The sequence below is a fragment of the Rattus norvegicus genome, chromosome 15 (assembly GCF_021556685.1).
Source record: "Rattus norvegicus strain SHRSP/BbbUtx chromosome 15, alternate assembly SHRSP_T2T, whole genome shotgun sequence".
NCBI classification, from domain to species: Eukaryota; Metazoa; Chordata; class Mammalia; order Rodentia; family Muridae; genus Rattus; species Rattus norvegicus.
The window spans coordinates 31453825-31476488 of record NC_141548.1 but is presented as its reverse complement, the minus strand read 5'-3'; the positions used below and the strand labels follow the sequence as shown (position 1 = coordinate 31476488).

Sequence of the window (22664 nt, the reverse complement as noted above, 5' to 3'; positions counted from 1 at the left end):
TAACGAAATGTGCCCACTCCTGGGTACCAGTGTCCTGTGTGTGCACTGACGTCTGCTCAGACGCCCCAGGAATACACTGCCGCCAGCACACTTCATTTGCTGCCCCCTCTGCCTGCTGTCTTTGGGTCCCAGCCCCAGCTACCTGCATTTGGACAAGGTCTTTTTCTGCAGAGCCATGAGGCTCATCCTTCATGCTCCCGATCCTGCTGTCTCCCCTTGACCTCACTCCACCCGGGACCATTCCCCCTGGTTTCAGCTCTTCCAACCTTGAACTTGACAGCCAAGGCTAACATTCGGGGGTGGGGGGGCAGGGTTGCCGAGGGTTTCCTCAGACCCATTTAGTCCTTAATGGCTCAGGCTCCTTTGGAAGGTTCTCCATGCTGGGTTGGAGAGAGGAAGATCTTTGTGGAGAGGAACTTGGCTGTCCAAGCCACCAAGACTCTCTGTGAGTTTCTTTCTTTCTTTCTTTCTTTCTTTCTTTCTTTCTTTCTTTCTTTCTTTCTTTCTTTCTCTCTTTCTTTCTTTCTTTCAAAGTCTTTAGGGTAACTGAACAATCTTTCCACCTCCAAATATGCACTCTGAAGATTCTTTTTAGTCAGAGTGACGGGAGGCTGCCAACTGGGTACACTTGGTACGTATAGGGCTCATATGCCCAAAGCCTCCTGAGGTCATAGTTCAGAGATTTAAGATATGTAGTTAGGGGGATGGAAGAGAAGCAGATGACCCCATTTGGCCTTTGCCTGTAAGGTCAGAGGGTCCTGCCTTCAAGTGCAGAGCCTTGACAACATTCAAATAGGGTTGGACACACACCAAGCTATGAGGGTCCCTTGAGGGCCAGAGGCCAGACCATCTTCTGCTCAGCCCTCAAGGGACCCACCTATGGATGAAGCAAGGCTGGGGTGAGGGTGGGAGAAGCCAATTAGGGACTGAGAAGGGAGGCTGGAGGGAGGGAGCCCAGGATGGGTGAGAACAGCCCACCTGCCACCACCGGCTGCCACTGCCTTCGGAGGAGGCAAAGTCCTTGTGGTAGAAGCGGGTGGGCCAGTGGTGGGGGTCAGACCTTGTCCAGCAGTGAACGCTGGCAGTAAAGCAGTCGCTTGGGTGTCCCATGGCGTCTAAAGAAGAAGACAGCAAGGCCCACTGCCAGTACCAGGAGCAGCAGCAGCACCGGCAGAACGACAGCAGCTGCACTCACGGCTCCGCTGCCCTCCTCATCCACCTCGATGATGATCACCTCCGTCTCCTCCTCAGTCCCCTCGTCGGGCCGGCCCCCCGAAGGGCAGCCCATCCAGTCCCGCAGAGCTGACTTGGGGTACCCTGGCTCTACCTTCAGCTTCTGGTTGTTGAATTTCCAGTATTTGTTCCCTTTGTAGAAGTATGTGAAGACTGAAGGGCCCCAGGAAGACAGCCGAAGAGGACAAGAACCAAGCCGGGGAGGGGGCGGGGTCCAGGAAGGCCCCAGAGAGAGAACAGAGAAGAAAGTTAGTGTGATGGCTAGCTAAGCTTAGCGCTCAGCCCAGTGCTAACTTGGGAGCGTGGAAAGACTGAGGGTACTCCATATGAAAGCACTTGGCTATTTCCTGGCAAGCCACCAGCCCCCACTGCTTTCCAAAAGACCTGCCTTTCTGCATTTCCTCAGCTCCTCAAGCCGGCCCTTCTCACTCACCTTCATCGCTACCCATGAATGAGCCTCTGGGAGACTCAGGGATTCCTTCCCAGACTTTGATGTTTTTGGGGTATTCGCTGTCCACTGCCCTGAACTCCTCATTGAAGCGGTAGTACCTGGGGGAGGGGACGGAAAGGGGAGTGGTTGGATACTGGGCATGCCCTCAGAGGTGAGCAGACTCAGGACAAAGGGTAGCTAGGGTCATGGTTGGGGACAGGGGTTTTGAGTAATGAGGGCCTGCAGCTGAAAGGCGGAAGGAGGAGGTGGAAGGGAGGGTGCAGGCTGTAAGGAGCCACTAGCAACCCCTTAATGATAGTGTGTAGACTGTTGTCTTTATGCAGGTGAAGGCAGGCACCCTGGTGGCTGGGGAGGAGGCACAGTGCTAGGGGCAGGAGGCATCAAATGACCAGGTTTGAAATGGTGACCCGGTCACAGCCCACTCAGGCAGCACTAAGAAAAACTGTCTAATGCTAGGTAACAGCAAAGGATTAGCAAGTTCCTTTTCCAGGGCAACAACCTTGGGAGGCAGGGCTTTCTTCAGAATTTAGGGATGAGGGTGGCTGTGGTAGTAATTTCTGAGTAGAGAGGCTTAGGGTTAAGGATCTGAGGTCTTACTTATTTCCCCGGAAGAAGTAGGTCTTCCCGTTGGGCATCCAGAAGAGAGCTGCATCAATCTTGTCCGTGGGCAGTCCTCGGCCCAGCTCCTTAATGTGCTTGGGGTATCCGGGTTCCAGGGAAGCTTCGTCAAACACCCAGTGCTTATCTCCTGGGATAGGAGAGAAGGGAAGAATCTGGGTCCAATCTGTGAGGTCTCTGGGAGTGAAGTGGAATCAACTCATCCAAGGAGACTCTTCCTGACTCCCAGTACTAGGGAATGCCTGGTTACCTTTGAAGAAAACAAATTTGCCATCCTTCCTCTCATAGGCAGTGTTGATGGATGCAGGCAGGCCCCTCCAGAATTGGCCAATGGGCATTGGGTATCCGTCCATCACTTGGTTATTCCTCACCCGCCAGAACCATCGCTCCTAGAAACCAGTAAAGATGAGGGAGAACACATTGTGCCTTACGCCTCAGTCTTCTTCAGTCCCCAAGGCTGCCCCACTGCCCTGGGCTCTATGGTTTTAGTTTTCAGTCCTTCTATCATTATATCCATCCATCGTCCTTGCTGCGAGTCCTCTGTCCCCTCATACAATCCTATTTCTTCTCTTCTTCTCACCTTGAAGACAAACATCTCTCCTCGGAGCATGGCCACGGTGTCAAAGTTCCCATCACAGATGTTGGGCCCATAGGTGGGGTTTCTGGGCTTATCTGGGACAGAGGGCCTAGAGGTGGTTCTGGGTTGAGGGGGCATCTTTGTGGGTGACCCTGACTTGCTTCCTGAGGAAGAGAACAATAGGGGGTACTTCAGACTTTGGAGCAGAGAGGATGGAAGGACAGACAGATAAGCAGACAATGCCATTAGAAAGTGGGAAGGGGGTGGCAGTGCTGCAGAGATGGCTCCGAGGTTAAAGCATTTACTGCTCTTGCAGAGGATGGGGGTTTGGTTCCCAGAGCTGACAACAACCTATTACCCTAGTTCTAGGAAGTCTAGTGTGTCTGTGGAGACACACACACACACACACACACACACACACACACACACACACACACACACCTTGATAACAACAAATATTAAAAAAAAAAAAGAATGTAAATGGGCTTTAGAGAAGGATGAAGTAGCTGGCTTGGGTGTGTCCAACAGGTGTGCTCAAAAAGCGGGAGCTGAGGGGTGGGGATGTGGCTCCCTGATTAGGAGCATCTGCAGTTCCTAGAGAGGACCCAGAGCTCACATGGCAATTTCAGGAGACCCAGTGTCCTTTTGGGACTTCACAGGCACCAGGCATGCACGTGGTGCATATACATACACGAGGCAATACAGTTAAATATGCAAAGCAAAGAAAAGCTTTTCAAAAATGGTAGCTAAAAGAGGCAATGAAGAGTGGTGTGTGTGTGTGTGTATGTGTGTGCATGTGTATGTGTATGTGTGAGTATGTGTTTGTGCGTGTGTGCATGCATGTGTGTGTATGTGTGTATGTGTGTGTGGACTTCACAGCATGATGGAGGGAAAATGCAGACCAGAGGCTAAGAGGGGACAAGCGCACAGACAAAGGAGTAGGTATGGGGATGGATAACTCACCATAAAGTTGCTGGATGCCGCGGCGATCGTCATCAGGCAACACGAAGTTCTCGGTGTCCATCCACTGGTAAAAGGGAGCCATGATGGCGGAGGGGTCGTTGGAATGTTCCAGGCCTAGGGCATGCCCCAACTCATGCACAGCCACCAAGAAGATGTCATTCCCTAGAGGGATGGAGATGGTAAGAACTTGGTTAAGCTCCCTGTGTCCCCACCAGACTCCAGTTTCACAGATAAGCCTGCTGGTCATGTTTTCCACCTCAAGTGATTACGCCTTGAGGGTCAGCTTCCTGTTTGGTTCAGAAAACCCAAAGGCAGTCACTACCCTCCTCTGGGGGAAGTGGGGTACCTGGGGCGGAATCCCAGTCCCAGGAAAACCTACACTGTGAAGCTCAGTTTCTCCCAGAAGCTAGGATCATGTTTGCCTGGAAAAGTGGGTGAGAAGGGAGAACTTTTAAATCTGTGATTGACAATCAGGTAGTAATGTCGAGCAACAGAAATAAACAACTTAAAGCAAGAGTCCTGCATGCTCACACTAGGTTCTATGGCTAGTAACTTAGCTGTTGTTGTTTTTCTTGTTTTGAGACAGAGTCTTGTTATCCAGTCTAGGCAGGCCTCAAACTCACGATTTATTTTTTAATTTTATTGATTTATGGGTCTCACTATGTAGCCCAGGCTGGCCTAGAACTTACTATGTAGAGCAGGCTGGCCACTACACCCTGCTAGCTTAGACCTTGGAAGGAGAACCTTCTATATACAAGTGACTGCAGACTCTGCACAGGGTAGAACCCAGGGTTCCCTTACTCACCATTTAGATCCTCATTTTGGACAGTCCAGGGCTCAGCAGAATCAAAGTGGGTATCCCCTCCGATATTGGGGCCTGGGAAATAGGCATGAGCCAGGAAGCCTCCTTCACCATCAAAGGGTGTGCTGTCGCCATGGAAACCCTCAGCAAACAAGATCATGATGTCAGCCTGCTTCTCATGACCCTCCCGGATGTAGGCATAGGGCACTTCTCGGAAGCGCAGTGGCGTGGCACTCTCCCATACTCGGAAGGCTTTCCGAATGGCCTCGAATGTGGCATACTCGCCCACCTTGGGGGTATAATTCTGGATGCTACAACCAGACATGAGGGTAGAGAAGGGAAACATTAGGATAAAAGAGGCAAAGTTCCTCTACTCTCCTAGTTCTGACAGAACTGCCCACCCACCTTGCCAGACCCTGCTACTGCACTACTGCATATACATACTACGTGTGTGTGTGTGTGTGTGTGTGTGTGTGTGTGTGTGTGTGTGTACAGGCTTGGGGTGTTGCCACTAGAGTCCATGTCCTCCAAAATAGCTGTAGTTCTCTGCAAGATTAGAGCAATTTTCCTTCCCGTTCCCTAGGAATGGCCAGTGGCACAGGCCACCTTAGACTCGACATAGCACAGCTAATAGGGGAGGGGACTGTCCGTAAGAGACATCGCTAGGCTGGGGGACTCACCAGAAAGTGATCTCATTATGCTGCCACTTGAGGCCCTGAATGGCATAGCGCTTCCTCCGAACATTGGCCTTGATCTCAGTCCCAAACTTATCTGGAACACCACAGCGAGGGCGCCTCATAGCCCTGGGGTGAAAACAACAGAGTCAGTGTAGTATATAAAACAGAACCATCTTCAAGGGGGCAGAGTGCAGCGCTGCAGTTGACCCAGGGTCTTGGTCCCTGGTCCCAGGTCAGTGGTGGGTGAGGCTTGGTGTGTGTCAGTGTAGGGAAAGGCCAGATACTGAGGTGAGTAGGAAAGGGCACCAGAGGCATGTTCAAGTGGAAACATTTCTGGTATTCAGCGTGGTCAGTGGAGGCCAGAAACTTACTTCATCGTGTCCGAATCGGCCTTGCCTGTCACTTGTAAACCATAGAACCTTTGCATGGCGGCAATGGCAGCTGAGAGTGACTGGGGTGAGCGTTGTGTGTGGGTACGCAGGTCCCCTGGAGGTAGGTAGCCATACTGCTGCAGCCAAGCCTGTCAGGAGAGGGGTGTGGCTTAGAGAATTTCCACTTGGTCCAGGGGGCCCACCTGCCCCTCCACAATGTCTGGTAGATGTCCTTGATTTAAGGTGAAAAAATAGGACGGGCTCTCAAACTGGTTCTAGCAGGAACTAACTGTTGGCCTGAACTCTACCCTCGACCCGAGTATGGCTTGTCCTCAGGGGTGACAGGGTGCAGACAGATACAAGGTTGTGGGGAGCCATTGCTCCTGAGCTACAGTGCTCTTGGAAATAAGAGCATTAGAAAGTTGAAAGAGTTTTTAGCATAGTTTTAGTTTGTCTGTACATGTATGTGGAGGCCAGAGGTCAATCTCTGGTGTGTTCCTTGGGAGCTGTGGCTTACCTATAAGGTCAGGCTGGATGGCCAGCGAGCCTCAGGGCTTTTCCTCCCTCTGCCTCTCCAGAACTGACATTACAAGTGTGTCACCAACGCCCCCTCCCCATCTCCCCGCACTAGAGTTCAAATCCAGGCCCTTGTTCTTGCAAAGCAAGCATTTCACCATGCCTTAAAATGTCTTCTTAGAGCTGTCATTCTCTCCAGCACTTTGAAAATATGGCATGTCCCGTTTGAAAATAGGTGATGCCCATGGTAGGAAGAACTGTATAGTGGTGGTGAGGGAGCCCGAACAGGGTGAGGGAGTCTCTGGAACAGAAGTGCCACATTTCTAGGACCCTCCCAGCAGAAATATTTTTAAGGAGGCTAGAAAAGGAGTCAGGGGTAAGGTTTGATGATGATGGCAAAGCTGTACTCTTTAGGGTGGTAACTAATAAGCCATAACCCTAAATAAATACTCTGTGACCCAGGAATCTAGGCTGGGAGAGCCAAGCAAGCCATGTTATGTATAGACTATGAGGATGTTTGAATTCTTTTTGGGAGACATGACCCTGATAGCTCTGGTCCTATTTCGGTTTTACCTTTTTTTTTTAAGGAGACCAGAGAGGGTTTCTAGTTGCCTAGAACAGGCATTTGGAAGGGAAGTGGGAAAAGCTGCCTCGGAGCCTTCTTCTCCTACCTATCCATGGTCATTAGGATGATCTGTGGGTACACACAATGCTCTTCCTCTTCTGGCTTGGGCACCCATGGTGGAGCAATGCTCTTGTGTGGGGTCTGGGGGTGATTCAGGAGCAGCTGACTTAGGACCTGAGCCCAATAGGGCAGGAATTGCAACACAGTTCCAGGAAGTGATCCCCTCAAGGCTTGAGTTGTAAACAACCCAGCCTTTCCTCAGCCAATAGGACTGGCCAAACAACCCTAGCATCACCTGTATCTCAGGGTACAGGATTTTAACCTCTTGTGTGTCAGAGAGGCCCAGCAGGGTGTGGAACTCCAGAGCTGTTCCCTCGGATCTGAAGGCTTGCCCTGACATGTGCTATGGCCTGTGCCAAGTATGTAGGAAACTCCCTTTGCTCCCAGCCTCACCTGTAAGCTCTGACCCCTGCTGGGGTAACAAAGCGGCTTCAGGATTGGGGATAGGTGAAAGTGGGAGGGGCCAGCTCCCCCCAGCCCTTCCACCCACAAGCTGAAAGACCGGAGGAGGGAAGCCAGGTCCTCAACCCTTATCTAAATTGTGGAAATACTCCTAGAGTAGGACGGAGAAGGGAGGCTGGCAGGAGAAACAGGCGTTCTGGAGAAATCCCTTTCCTATGAGCCTTTCGAGATGCAGGCAAAGTCTAAGTAAGCACACTCAAAAACCCGGCCCAGCACCCTGTGGAGCAAAATGGATGCTTTGTCAGGGAAAGGACTCCCCGGAAGAGCATCACAAAGCCAGGAAAGAAACTGTCCCCATCATTTTCTTCCTCTCCCGGACTGGGCAAGTTTCTTTCTCCATCTCAGAGCCAGGCAAGAACCACAGACTATGAGACTGAAACCACAGGAGAGGACTCTGGTGTCTGCGGCTGAGTGGGGGAAGGGAAAAGCACCAGACACACCAACGGGAAGAGAGAGGGCTGTCCCGGAGCTGGTGTGGCGCTGTGGAGGCCTGGTGAAAGGGACCTAGCTACCTCAGAGTCCCTCTCCCTTCAGCTTGGCCTGAGGACGGGCAACTCTGTTGGGTGGCAGGACCCAGCTGGCTGGCGTTGTCTTGATCAATAACTGCAGGGCATTCCCTATGAGAAAGTCAAGGAACACCTCCCACTTTAGGAGGCTGAGAGGGTGGGGTCTCTCCAGCTCTACACCAAGTCTTGGATCCCGGCCTCTGGGTCTGTCCCGCCCTCCCTCAGCTTCCCACCCTACTGGGTTCCAGAAGCAAATGGTGGTTCTGGCTCTGGGAAGACCATGACCCACTTAGAGCGAAGCCAGAGCTGCCGCCCCTCCCCTAGGGCACCTACTGGAGGCTGGGGAGGGAAAAAAAAAGTTGGCGGTGGGCAGTTTTCCAGAGGCTCCTTTTGTTAGGCGCTCTCTGGGGCTAAGACTACTGGTAGCTTTAGGCCTGGAAAAGGCACCTCCTTTCTGAAAATAGGGTTTGGTTTTTCAGTCTCAGGGGGGATTTTACTCTTTCTAGTTTCCATACACAACTGTGGCCCCACTCTTAGGGTTACACTTGTCCTTTCAGCCCTAGGTCTCTTCAGGGGCACAGGCAGCATGTGCTCTGGAGAGGTTCATTCCGAGGGTGCGACCCGGCCTGGGCCCAGAACAGACGGAGTCAAATCCAGACCATATCCTGCATTTTGGGCCCTTCCCTACCACACCCAGGTCCTCACCAAGCTGAGTGGGTTGGGATGGCCCAAAATAAGAAGCTGATTAAATCTGTCTCCCACCTTCACCCCAAAATAAGAGAGGGAGGGAAAACTTCCTCGGACTACTCCCACGCCGCTTCCTTCAGGACCGCGGTGGGCTACGATCACGGAAGAGTTGAGGATGGGGGTGGGAACGCCAAAGTCAGTTGGGACACTTGGAGGGAGACCCAGGCCCGCCCTCAATTTACTCGTCCAGCGATTCCCCCTAGTCTCTGGGCGATCAATGCAGAAAAACAATTAACAACAAAAAAGGGCCCCCGAAGGCACCGGCAGGGGTGTGGAGGACGCGGGAGGCGGTGGCCAGACAGCCCCACGGCTCACAAGAAGAGCTTTGTGTGCGCGGAAGTTCGGCCCGCCGGGACCTTCGACGCCAGGGCTGGCGGCCCGCACCGAGGGCGGTCCAGGGGGAGGCGGGTACCGCTCGGGCGCCCCGGACGCCCCCACTTGGTACAGATGCGCCCGTGCAGGGCCGCGGGCACCTGAGCGCTGCCAAACTGAAGGAACAACTCGCGTGTGACACCGGCCCGGACGGCGCGGGATTGGAGCGGGGTCCAGAGTTTCTGAGGCTCCCGCCTGGTGCCACATCGCGCGCAGAGCTTGGGAAAGCGAGGCCGGGGCCCCACTGCAGAGTTCTTTCAGGGAAGGGAGGAATGGGACAGAGTCGGTGGCGGCAGAGGGGGTTGTTGGAAGCGGGCAAAAGTTGGATCGACTTGCAAGTTTGCAGATGAGGGGAGAAAAACAAAGGCTGGAGCAGCAGAGCCCCCCCCCAGAGCCCAGCTCTCAGCAGGGGCTGTCCCCTTGGAGACCCCCGGGCTCGCCTACCCGGCAGGCGAAACTCCGGGAAGGGCCGGAGGAGCTCACTTACTTCGGGGCTGAAGTTGCTGCTTTGGGCCCAGCCGAGGGAGGCGAGCGTGGTGCCGAGCGTGAGCAGGGGGAGCAGGAGGCTGCGGGAGGGTCGAGGGGCGGGAGACATGGTCCGCGGCGTCGGGGCGTCGGGCAGTGAGGGCTCCGCGGCGGGGCCCACGCCCTGGGGTCGCGCCGCTGCTCTCTTGGGCGCCTTTGTCTTCTAAAGGAACGGAATGTGATTCCTAGAGCGCAGTCGCCTTGGAGGTGAGGGAATTGCTCCTGGAAATGCCTGTTTGCTCTTCTCTTTTCCGTTTTTTGATCTTTCTTCTGCTTAGTCGGCGAACTGAGTTGGAAGCCCTCTCTGCTCTCTCCTTTGGTCCCTCCCTTCTCCCACAGCCTCTCCTCCGCCCCCGCCCCAATGCCCTCCTTTTCTGGTGGGGACGTGGTTGTTTCAGCCTGAATCCAATTACAGCCAAGAGGAGAGAAGGAAAAAAAAAGTTGCCTTTTCTGTGGTGCAGTCTGCCATCTGCAGGGGTTGAGGCCACAGCCGACAACTAGCTAGGAGCCTGGGTGTCCCAGGGGACGGGAGGCGGAAGACTTTCTCTTCCTAAGCATTTTTTGGGTGGCCTGATTCCCGTAGTATTCAGCATGTCTCACTTGAGAGTGTTTAGTGTTTAAGTATTGGGAGGCCTGATACCTAGAGATGTTGGAGACATGAAGTCTTCCATGCCTGTGAAGAAGGTTGGGAGAAGGGACATTTACTAACAAGGGGATTCTATACGGAGACCTGTGGACAGCCTCCTCCTCCTCTTGCCCCAAACTTAAGGCTGTAACAAAAGCCACTGCCCAACAGTCAACACAATTACTTTGAATTTGGGGGCCCACCCCTTTATTAATGACTTTTACAATCTGGCTGTTCCATTAAATGTGACTGCCCGGGTAGGAAAAGGGTTCAAGGTCACAGGATTGGGGGAAGCCTGATAAAAGTTTGATGAAAGTTGTTGGAAGAGGGAGGATTGGGAGGTAGGGTTTTGGAATTTTGTTCAGTCTTTACAAGCGGAGACAGTTCCTTGGAGTGCAGCTTCCGTGATGGCTGGCTGTGAGAACAAAAGGAGAGGCAGGCAGGGAAGAGGGAGAACAGGCTGCACAGGGCACTCAGAGACGGAGACAGATAAGAGGTTGAGAAAATCTGGAAAAGCACCAAGCAGTGGGACAGAGGCAGGAAAAGTGTGGGAGACAGAAAACTCGACCATCAGCGAATTGTAAGATCCAAGAATTGCCTTTGGTCAGCGAGAGGAAGGCAGTGGGAGAGGGAAGGAAAGCAAGGGAAGGGGTAAGGGCGGAGGGGAGGGATAAGGCCAGGTAGGAAGCTCCAGGAATCCACGAGTACTAGCTTAGTGGTGGAAAGTTGGAAGCCAAACATTGAGCACTGGAACGGGAACAAAGGTCCTTGCCTCCAGAATCTAGGGGAGGGCTCATGATCAATAAAATGAATGGTTGCTAGGTCATGGGCAGGGACATTGTGTGGGGGTGGGGGTGAGGTACAGGGCCCTCTTCGGCCTCTAGTATTTAGTCTGATCACAACTCCTTCTGCAGAAGACCCTGAGTTTAATCCTTCCTGTTAGCCTTCCAGTGTGGGTGTCTCTTGGACCATGTACCTGGATACTAGCTGCTTGTTAAGAAAGGGACTTCTCTCTGCCAGGTGTGGTGGTGGCACATGGCTTTAAAATCCAGACAGAGGGGGTTCGGGATTTAGCTCAGTGGTAAAGCGCTTGCCTAGGAAGCACAAGGCCCCGGGTTCGGTCCCCAGCTCTGAGAAAAAAAAAAAAAAATCCAGACAGAGGCAGGAGGATCTTTGTGATTGCAAAGCAGCTTGGTCTACCTGGCCAGTTTCAGGACAGCCAAAGCTATCATGAGACCGTGTCGCAAAAAGAAAAAGGAGCCTCAGATGGAAGCCTTTTCAACAGAACATTTATTGAGTGCCAACTGTAAGCATCTGAGCTGTGTATGGGCTGTGAGTGACAGAGGCATGAGGGGTAAAACCAGGAAAGCTGCTGCTGCCCCTTATCTTCTCTCACAGAGCAGTTGCTGCTCTTAGCTGGGTTAGCCCTCGGACCAGCAAGGAAGAGGATTAAAATCCCAAGCATGCTAAGTGGGAGGGTGGTGGCGAGCTTAGCTTTTGTAAGGCTCTGGGCGCGTTCTTCAGCACCAGGGGCGAAATAATTCCAGAGCAAGATCTGGCTGAACTGGAACGGAGCGAGGACTAAAGCATTGGGCCAAGCCTGGCAGGCAGTGGTTTTAAGTTCCTCCCGGTGCCTGAGGTCTTTTGCTATCAATACAAATGGCGGGAGAAAAATGACTTCGGTCTACCAGGGATAAAACATTCAGATGTGGGGTTGGGGATTTAGCTCAGTGGTAGAGCGCTTGCCTAGGAAGCGCAAGGGCCTGGGTTCGGTCCCCAGCTCCGAAAAAAAGAAAAAAGAAAACAAACAAACAAACAAATATTCAGATGTAGAAAAGGAAGCCAGAGAGGCTGGGAAAGTGGGACAGGAGCTTTTTATTGATTTGGAAGTGGGTTCCTCAGTGACGTCCCTTTAGGTTTAAGGTCATGTTTCTGCTTCCTTTCTTCCTGCAGTTTCTGCTGCCTGAGCTTCCATGCCTGTAATCCTGCATCCATTTCCTGTGTCAGCAGCACAACTCGTCTCTGAAAGGGACAGGAAAAGAACAAGTAACATCTGGGGCTCCAGCATATGTGGTCCTGAGCAGATATCCCTTCTCCCCCAAAGCCAAGAGTGTTCAGCTAGATTCTGATGCTTCCTTCACGCTGACAATGTGTACGCTGACAGCAACATGACGCCGAGGAACGTCTGCTGTTGGTGTCTGCAACTAAGTGCCTGCCCCGTTCCAGTCTTCCCTCCTCACAGTACTATTACAACATCTGGTTTGGGCCAGGTAGGGTGATAAACATCCTTTGATCCTAGTACTAGAGAGGTAAAGGCAGGCCCATCTCTTGTGAGTTTGAGGCTGGCCTGTGTCTGTATGCCTCATTGAAAGAAAGAAAAGAAAGAAAGAAGTCAGTTAGTTGGGTGTAAGGACTGGAGAAATGGCTGCTGCTGGTGGGCTTGTCTAGCAGGCAGAAAGCCCTGGATTTTATCTCAAGCACTGCCAAACAGCAGCTCAAATGCAACACAGCTTAAAACAAATTCTAACTTATGGGGCTGGAGAGATGACTCAGTGGTTAAAGAATACTTTCTGCTCTTGCATGGGACCCAGGTTCGATTCCCAATAGCCACCCTGGAGCTTACAACCATCTGTAATTGGTAGTTCCATGGGGACCTGACACCCTCCTCTACCCTCTACAGGTACCACGAACATACATCCACACAGGCCAAACACATACATGTAAAATAAAATCCAATCTTAAAGGAAACAAAGATAAATGATGACTTAAAATTTCCTCCTCCATTTATAAACATAGCCTTTGCTAGAGTTCCAGCCACTCACTGCAAGCTTCTCCCTTTGAGCTTCTCTTCGAAGTTGGCCTTTCATTGGGGGAGCAGGGCGGCCATCTACAGATAAAATTGAAAGAAAGGCAAAGTGTTCAATGTGGTCTGGGCATCTTGTCCAAACACTGGTGTGATAGGAATTAAGAAGAGAGTAAATCTCTAGCTTTCCTCTTCAGTTCACACAGACTATGGTTGGGGTCGGGGATAGCATGTGTGAGGCCCTAGGTTCAGGTCCCAGTTCTGCTCACCAAAAATAATACTGAAGAGGAACCCAGTTCACAACCACAGCTGAAACTCATCTAGCATCCGTGGTGAGGTACAACAGAATCATGAAAACGGAGTTCCTAGGCATGGTCCTATCATTTAACCCTGTCAATAGCACGGACCTAGGGTGGTCTGCCATGCTGAATTAATTTTTCCTTCAGAAACCCTTCACTCAGTGTAAGTCTTTGCTAAACTTCATCTCACTGTATAATGAAATGCAGGGCTTTTTTTTTTTTCTTCTTCCCCACTTTTGATTTTTTTGAGGCGAGGTTTGACAATGTAGCTCTGAGTGCTTCTGCCTCCTGAGTGCTGATTGCAGGTATGTGTCATTACCCTTTTAAAAGTTTTATCTTAATGTGATTGGGTGTTTTCCTTGCATGTATGTCTGAACACCGTGTGGGTGCATGGTACAGGTGGAAGCTTAAAGATGACATCAGAGATCTTGGAACTGGAGTTACAAGCAATTTTGAGTCACCATGTGGGTGTTGAGAATCGATCCCAAATCCTCCGGAAGAACAGTCACTGCATTAGAGGCGTATCTCGAGGCGTGTCGACAGCTCATTCGCTTTTTTTTTTTTTTAAAAGAGACTTCCCTGTATTGAGTCTGCCATATTCAGAGTTGTAGGGATCTTCAGTGTTCTCTTCAGCAGCTTTTCAAAGAATTCCTTGTGTATTTGCAACCAAATTCTCAAAATACCACTTCTGAGGGGATAAAAGTCACACACACTTCCAGCCCCCAGGACAGCCCAAGTTAGAATTACCTTGTATCTCCTGGGCACGATCCCCTACAGATTACTTTCCTTAGCCTTTTTATTATTTATTGATACACAGGGTCTCATTCTGTAGTTCAGGATAATCAGGGGTTCCCTACATAGCATTTGCCTCACAGCAATCCCTCTGCCTCAACTCTCCAAAGCTAAAACTTCAGGGGTGAACTAACACTCAGCTATGTAGTCAGACAAAATTAGAGCTTCGAACTCTTGCCTAAGTAAAAGGTTCAGTATTTTCCCAGACACGCCCCCCAATCCCTACAACCGGGTGGTCTCAGAGGAAAAAGAAAAAAAACCTTGACATCAAGGCTCACCCGCGAAAGACCAGTCAGGAAGCTCCGTGAGGGGCCCATAGCCGGAAGGATTGGCAGCCAGCCCTTGCCTGGGTGAGGTAAAAACAGTGGGGGTGAGTAATCGGCGGGATGCCAGGTCCCGCCGCGTCCCCGCCCGGCACTCACTGGAGTCGCCACTGGCTGCCGGCCCGCGCCACTGCACTACTGTGCAACCTCCGGACACCTACTGGAAGAGTAGCGAGTTAGAGGTCTGTTGCCCCGCGGCCCCCGGGTTCCCAACCTCACAATCACTCACTGGATAGCCAGGTCCCTAAGGCAGCCATGCTGGAGCAAAGAAACCGGAAGTGGGCGTGGCTCCGGTAGCCACGCAGGACGCTGCCGGGGAAAACCGGAAGCCGACATCTTGAATGTGGTTTTCAATCGCGGGTCCCACCATCTTGGGTCATCGTACGGAAGTGAGAGTTCGCTGCCGGCTGTATGTTCTGAACAGGAGGAACTGTCCCGCGCGTGCATCTTACAACCTCCGAGGTGGTCGAGATAAATGCGACCGAATCCTTTTCAGCTGTTTCCAAGACCTTTCCTGGACGTCCTCCAGCCTTTGGAAATTTAGGGTAACTCAGAAGTGTCGCATCCAACGAACCTCATTGTGCAGCCTTCTGCATCATTTTAACGTTTGTTTTCTGATCATGGTACGATCAAGTGTAGAACGAGTCAGAAAAATTTGGTTCTCACCCAACAGAATCGAAGAAGTAATGAATGGGTTTGGAGATTGTAAGGATAGGTAAAAGCAGTCCAGATAAGACATTGAGTCTAGGGAAGACAGATGATCATAGACATGACTAATGCTAGGAAGGGAAGTATATGTTATTTGCAAGAATATGTATGGAAATACGAAATTGAGGACACTGGTAAACTTTTTTGAGGAAGTTGTACTGGTGCCAATTTTTTTTTTTTAGACAGGGTCTCGCCATGCAACTATGGTACTCAGTATATAGACCAGGCTGGCCTCGAACTCACAGAGATACATCTGCCTCTGCTCCCGAATACAGGGTTATAATTCTGATGATTTAAAGAGCATCTACCGCACATTCTCATGAGTTAAGTATACTTTGAGTGGTCCAAACCTGAAAACTGAACTCTGAAGTGCTTCAAAATCAAATTTGTTGAATCCAAACATGATACTACAATGGGAAATTACACACCTGAAGTCACGGGGGAATTTTAGTAAAAAAACAAACAAAAAAATAGGTGTGCTAAGGGCTGGTAATGGTGCTGTGGTGTAGTGCTTTGCCTAGCATTCTCAGACTGTGGATTCATCTCCAGCATACACAAAAATAACATCCAGCATGAAGGAATTTTATGCTTAGAATTCAGGTCCATCCCCAACACACAATATATATTCAAGTGTTCCCAAATTAGGCATTTCTGTATTAAGGGCCCAGGACTTGGACAGATTCCCTGGTAGGCAGACAGATAAGGTCATGACTAGATAATGATGAATTTCCAAGATGTCTGGCTTCTTCCTCCCCTCCTAGCCTGAGACAGAAGCCTGGCAGCATAAAACAAGGGGCTTGTGGGCTTTTTCTCCCTCCCAATAGACCTCCTGCTGATGGACTGGCTCCAGAAATTCAAGGTTGGATCAGTAGAGGTTACAAAACAGTGAACTCGAGAGATGGCTCAGCAGTTAAGAGTTCCAATTCCCAGCAACCACATTGTGGCTCATAACTACCTATAAGGGGATCTGATGCCCTCTTCTGGCCTGTGAGTGTATATGCAACAGGGCACTCAAATTCCATTAGAAGAGGAAGAGGAAGGGGAGGAAGAAGAAGGGGAGGAGAAGAAGGAAGAAGAAGAGGAAGAAGAGGAAGAGGAAGAAGAAGAAGAAGAAGAAGAAGAAGAAGAAGAAGAAGAAGAAGAAGAAGAAGAAGAAGAAGAAGAAGAAGAAGAAGAAGAAGACGACGACGACGACGGGGTTGGGGATTTGGGGATTTAGCTCAGTGGTAGAGCGTTGAGCAAGGCCCTGGGTTTGGTCCCCAGCTCCGGGAAAAAAGGAAGACAACGATGAGGACGACGACAGTTGCGGGCCAATCATCCATTCTACTTGTCATTAAACTGACCAACCCTAAGTCCATGGAGGGAAAATTTAAGAGACTTGGAAACCCCAGCCTTGAAGAAGAGAGTGGCTTTTCAGTTTTCTGAGTCCCCCTGCTTGGCTTTGCAAAGTCACTTTTCTCTCCGTGTGTCTGATGCCTGTATGTGTTTCTTCACTCAAGAAAGCCTTTCTTCAACTGCTGATTCTGTCTGCTCTGTTTGAGATTCTCCACTGCTACCTGTCACATTTGAGGTTTTCCTGCCTTTTGATTCTTTAGCTGGCTGGAGAAACAAGGCTGATGAAGACCCGGGATGCTAACAGTACCATGAATTTCAAATTAAGGATACTTAACCTATAAGCCAGAGCTGCCTTTCTCCCCATGTCCCCTCTTGGGATGGAGATCTTGCTAGGTAGCTCTGGATGACCCAGTACCTGCTAGGTAGCCCTGGCTGCCCTCAGTGCTCCTGCATCAGCCCTTAGAATATTGGGATTACCAGTTTGTACCACCATGCCTGACTTTATTCTCTTCTGATATTTATTTCTGCCTTTGAGGAACTCAGTTTTCCTTTCTATTTCCTCCATCTCTCCTCCCTAACCTTCCCTTTCCCATTATGAGACAGAGTCTTGCTCTTGGTCTAGAAACTCTTGAATTCTTAGTTCTCTGTTACAGGATATTTGATTATTATACATAGAAAACCTAGTTGTCAGCAAAATATACAAGCTTAGATATCGGTTTGTCAGATAAAGTTAGGCGTGTCCTGAAGAGATGCAGTTAGGGTGAGCCTCTAAACACCTCCATAGGTAAAATGCTAAAGAATAGGACGTTCTGCCTGTTTTAGGGCACATTGCTTGGGAATGGTCTTGTGGCCTTCCCTCTACGACTCGAGGTAAAGTCAGTTGGATGGCTTTGAGCTGGGCCCCTACAGACTTGGCTCAGAGGCCCCTCACAGTGCAGATGTGAAGATGACCTAGGTCAGCCTGCTAAGAGTATAGGGGAGGAGCCAGAGACTTACTGCAACTGGATCTTTAATAGCTCGCTCTCTTTTGGCTTGGAAGAGCCATAGTTAGGGAAGGAGTTCCAAATAAGAGAGGGATTTTCTCTGGGCTTGCAGGAACCACAGAGAAGCATCTGTCAGATCACAGGTGAAAAGTATTCTAGTGAACAGAGCTCAGGAGCTCTCTTGGGTTTGGAGGAACTCAAGGGAAAGGTAGCATAGCTCGGTAGTGTGACAAAGATAGAGATTTCTAAGGAGCTAGCAGTTTAGTTGTAGGATCAGCCTCATACATAGATATTTTGTAAATAGTTAAGAAAATAAAGTTACCTCCCTGGCTAGAACGGTTTTACCTTGGTTCCTGCCTCCCATGTCTTCATTGGTATAAATATTAAAAAAAAATTATAGTTCTCCTGAAAATATTTCAAGGGTGGTAATGTAAGCCAAACTCCTTTATGACAAAACCACATTACTGGGTTGCTGGGCCAGATACAAACCCAGGCTGACAAGGGCAAGAGCACGGGAGTAGTGTAATGGCCTGTCTTTGGGTGTATCAAGCCTGTCATTTGCTTCTGCAAGACTGGGAAGTTTTGGAGTTGTGCTTTGGAAGGAGGGAAGGGTAGATCCTTCTTTTTTTTTTTTTTTTTTTTTTTTTTTTCGGAGCTGGGGACCGAACCCAGGGCCTTGCGCTTACTAGGCAAGCGCTCTACCACTGAGCCAAATCCCCAACCCCGATCCTTCTTTAAGAAATAAAATCTGGTGGGGCTGGAGAGACGGCTCAGCGGTTAAGAGCACTGACTGCTCTTCCAGAGGTCCTGAGTTTAATGCCCAGCAACCACATGGTGGCTCACAACCATCTGTAATGAGATCTGGTGCCCTCTTCTGGCCTGCAGGCATACACTTGGGCAGAATGCCCTATACATAATAATAACATCTTAAAAACAAACAAACAAAAGAACTTCTAACAAAATGATGCAGGATGGGATTGAAGAACAAAAGGAATTTAACTAGATGCCCAGATTGCACCCCTGCACTCCCACCCAAAATAAAGCAAGGGAGAGCAGGGCGTGGGGACCGCATGCACTTGGGAGGTGGGAGTGGGAGGATGAGTTCCAGACCAGCCTGTGGTGCCTGAAACCCTGTCTGAAAAATTAAAACAAAACACTACCACAGAGTTTATAAGGGTGGACATACAGTAATACTATGACATGAATCCTTCCCTTTTTAAGATGGGGTCTCGGGGTTGGGGATTTAGCTCAGTGGTAGAGCGCTTGCCTAGCAAGCGCAAGGCCCTGGGTTCGGTCCCCAGCTCCGAAAAAAAAGAGAGAAAGAAAAAAAAGATGGGGTCTCAATAGCCTAGGCTAGCTTAGAGCTCACTGTGTGGTCCAGGTTGGCTTCAAATTTGCAGTGATGTCTTAGCCTGAATCCCCTCCTGCGTGCTGAGATCCCATGTGAGAGCCAGCATGCCTGACCCCATCCGTTATTTATCTTTTAACTTGAGACAAGAGTCTCACTTAAGTTGCTCAAACTAGCCTTGAACTCTGTATCTCAAGGTGGCCTGCCTCATCTCCCAAATAACTAGGAGTAGAGGCCTGTTGGGTTTCTTTCCCTTTTTCTTTTGTGGTGGTGGTGGTGGGGTGCTAGGGAGGCTCTCTACCCCTTAGCACCATACACTTCTTTTTCTTTTCTAAAGATTGGTTTTATGCGTATTGGTGTTTTGCCTATATGTATGTCCATGTACCATGTATATACCTAGTGCCCATGGAAGCTAGAAGAAGATAGGAGATTCCCTGGAACTGGAGTTACAGATCATTGAGAGCTATTGTGTAGGTGCTGGGAATCACCAACTTCTACAGGGGTGCTTTTAACCACAAGTCGTTTCCCCTTCTCTATTATTACTGCTCTTGCAAAGGACAGAGTTCAAGTCTCAGAACCCAGAGAAGGCACCTCAGAATCACCTGTAACTCTTGCTCCAGAGACTCTGACCCATCTAGCCTCTGAGGGCATCTGCACTCAAATGTACACACACACACACACACACACACACACACACACACACACACACACACAGTTAAACACAATTCCTTAAAGCCACTTCTACACAAATAATTTCATATGCTTTTCTTACGGAACCTACAAAGGAGACTAGATAGCTTTGGAGCAATCACTGTATAGCTTTTTCTTGAAGTTTTTAAGACTTTAAGATTGAAGCAAATGTGGCCGTTAGGGTAGAAGCCCCAGTGGTAGAATGTGCATTAGCCATGTGTGAGACCCCGGTTTCATCTCTAGCAGTACACATACATACATGTACAAAATGACCAGGGAGCTACCTTTTTTAAGCAGGAAGTGTCAAAATAGAGAAAGTGACACTGTTTCCAAATGTGAGTTGCTAAGCCTCTGGCCCCAAGATAGCACTAAAATTCTATAGCCTTCAGCTGAGAGAGCAGGTATGCCCTTAAAGCTTGAAGAACAGGCTAAGATTCAACATTCTGCAGCAGCAAGCAGGATGATAGCCTTATACTACCTGCCTTTGGTGCATAGGGAATCGGGTCAGTAGCTCTCCCATATCTAGCTCACACGGAATACCATCCATTGGCAAAATCAAAAATGATTTTGGGGACTAAAACATGGAAAATATAACATGCAAAAATGGGCACTGTGCCAGAAGTGGTAGCTTTTAATCTCAGCACTTGGGAGGCAGAGGCAGGCAGACCTCTATGAATTTGAGGCCAGCTTGGTCTATGTAGTGAGTTCCAGGCCAGCCCAGGCTGCACAGAGTGATATCCGGTCAAATAAAACACTAAAAGTCATTCAACAGAACAAGAGCTGGAGGATTTGGGGGAGGGGGACAGGACAGGAAGTTTGATGAAAACTATAAAATCTGGGAAGAGAAAGGCAAGTCCCACTCTTGATGTGGTTAATTTTATGTAACAGAGGTGCAAATTATGGGTTATGAAGAGACTGCAGCTGGGTGGTGGTGGCTCACGCTTTTAATCCCTCCACTGGAGAGGCAGAGGTAGGTAGATGTCTGAGTTTGAGGCCAACCTCAACTGAGGTCTACAGAGTTCCGGGACAGCTAGGGTTACTTAGAGAAACCCAATTTGAGAAAAAATAAATAAGTAAACAAACAAATAGACTGCTGGCATTGCCACCATTCTTTTATAAAATGTTTGTTTTGGGGCTGGGGATTTAGCTCAGTGGTAGAGCGCTTACCTAGGAAGCGCAAGGCCCTGGGTTCGGTCCCCAGCTCCGAAAAAAAGAACCCCAAAAAAAAAAAATAAAATGTTTGTTTTTTTATCAATATATGTGTATCTGGGTGTACGCGTGTTCACCATGTGTGGGCAGGAACCCGTGGAGGTCGGAAGAGGTCATCAGGTCCTCTGGAACTGGAGTTACAGTGGTTTTGAGCTGCTATGTGAGTGCTAGGAATTGAACCCTGGTCTTCTGCAAGAGCAGTAAACATCCTTAACTGCTGAGCTGTCTCTCGAGTCCACCAGCCTTTAAACTTTATGGAACAGTCGAGTCTGGCATCTGCACAGCCCTCTTGAATGACTTATCCAGCCTTGTCAACCACAGGAAGGTGGCTCTGTCTTGTCATACCGAATATGTTCTGCACTTCTGAGAACAAGGTAACCAAGAACCATAGGAAATTGAGTTTGGGATTCCTGTGTCTCGTGTCTTAGACATCTTTGCCTTTCACAGCCATTGGATGCCATCTATAAATCAGATAGCTTTAGCATTTTGTTACACACTCATGTCCCTCCCAATGGTACTCCAATACATCTCTGTTCCATAGGTCTAGACACCATTACCTCTGCTTAAGAGCATTGTTCTTGGGCTGGAGAGGTGGCTCAGAGGTTAAGAGCACTGACTGCTCTTCCATAGGTCCTGAGTTCAATTCCCAGCAACCACATGGTGGCTCACAACCATCCTTCTTCCCGTGTGTCTGAAGACAGCTACAGTGTATTCATATAAATAAAATAAGTCTTTAAAAAAAAAAAGAGCATTGTTCTTGGAAATCAGATGCCTTGCTGTTCTTGGAAATCAGATGCCTTTTTGCTACTGAATTTTTTTTAAGTCATAATCAGAAGTTTAACTTGGCCATTCAGTTAGACTTGGAGGAGAATATGGCAACCAAAGAACTGGTTACATCAAGAGCTCAGAGATCACAGAGATCTGTGCGGTGAAGATGGGCTGGAGGGTGATATCCTGAGGAACAGTCTGCTGCTTCAGATACACACAAGCCAGAGCATCAGAACTGCTGACGGGGGTGTGGGTGAGCTTCATGCTGGCCTTGCTGTTCCTGGTCTGAAAGCATTCCATGGCTTCAGCAATGCTCGCTTCCACCGTCCTGAAGATTGCCATCTTACCAAATGCCACCCAGGCACTCAGGAAGTACAGATGAGAGCATGGGAGACATTTGTGTTCAGGTCAGCACAGTTGATGTGCCAGATGCTGGCATTGTAGCACAGGAACTCGAAGCTGTGACTGTGAGTTCTGTGAGAGAAGGCTTTGTAACCAACCCCCCCTCCGACCCCCACTGCTCAGAGCACAAAAGCTCACCATCAATGGTAATGTTGAAAATCATGGTGGTGGAGAGGGGTGAGGTTAAGGGCCAGTCTCTCTCCAGATCTCCCACTTTTTTTTTAAAAAAAAATTATTTATTTAAAGTACACTGTAGCTGTCCTCAGACACACCAGAAGAGGGCATCAGATCCCATTACAGATGGTTGTGAGCCACCACGTGGTTGCTGGGATTTGAACTCAGGACCTCTGGAAGAGCAGCCAGTGCTCTTAACTGCTGAGCCATCTCTCCAGCCCAAGATCCCCTACTTTTGAGGTAGTTATTAAGGGTAGGCTGACCTTGAATTTACAGATGTCCTCTTACCTCAGCCTTTAGAGTGCTTACAAGCTAGTGCCATCATGGCTACTTATTAATATATATTCTTATATATTTTTTCTTCCTTTTCAGAGCTATCAAACTTCTGCTAAATCGGTAGTAGATCAATTCCACTAAATGGCCCAGCTTCAAAATAAGTCAGTAATGACCCTGAGGATACCTTCTTTCTTGCCTACCCACTGGGACCTCTGCCTCCCAGGTGCTGGGATTAAAGGCGTGTGCGTCCTGGAACATCTGTTTTTGTTATTTCTTTAAAAATCTACTGTGTGTGTGCACATGTGCCCGAGCGCATGCACGTGTGCCATCATTATGCATGAGCCCTTGGATATGAGAAGAAGGTATCCGGTCCTTTGGAACTGGAGTTACAGGTGGTCGGGAGCCAGCATGTGGGGGCTGGGAA

The 22664-nt window shown here is 49.5% G+C and overlaps 2 protein-coding genes and 1 long non-coding RNA gene across 6 annotated transcripts; 1 reads left to right on the top strand and 2 right to left on the bottom strand.

Moving 5' to 3' along the window:
• Positions 1-518: 518 nt before the first annotated feature.
• Mmp14 (matrix metallopeptidase 14) lies at positions 519-9738 on the bottom strand. Its single transcript, NM_031056.1, is given in 10 exon segments — positions 519-1386; positions 1667-1782; positions 2282-2432; positions 2553-2691; positions 2883-3043; positions 3843-4004; positions 4648-4955; positions 5325-5447; positions 5693-5841; positions 9468-9738. Coding segments are annotated over 10 exon segments (1749 nt in total). The 5' UTR covers positions 9576-9738; the 3' UTR covers positions 519-1054.
• A 1663-nt stretch (positions 9739-11401) lies between these two features.
• Mrpl52 (mitochondrial ribosomal protein L52) lies at positions 11402-14627 on the bottom strand. 4 transcript variants are annotated; one of them, NM_001108375.2, is given in 5 exon segments: positions 11402-12152; positions 12953-13017; positions 14303-14370; positions 14447-14507; positions 14577-14627. In NM_001108375.2, coding segments are annotated over 5 exon segments (369 nt in total). In that variant the 5' UTR covers positions 14605-14627; the 3' UTR covers positions 11402-12005.
• A 65-nt stretch (positions 14628-14692) lies between these two features.
• LOC148000945 (uncharacterized) lies at positions 14693-22495 on the top strand. The gene is made up of 3 exons (XR_015638785.1): positions 14693-14970; positions 20711-20994; positions 22337-22495. It is a non-coding gene; the product is annotated as an uncharacterized LOC148000945 (long non-coding RNA).
• The last annotated feature ends 169 nt before the right edge of the window (positions 22496-22664 follow it).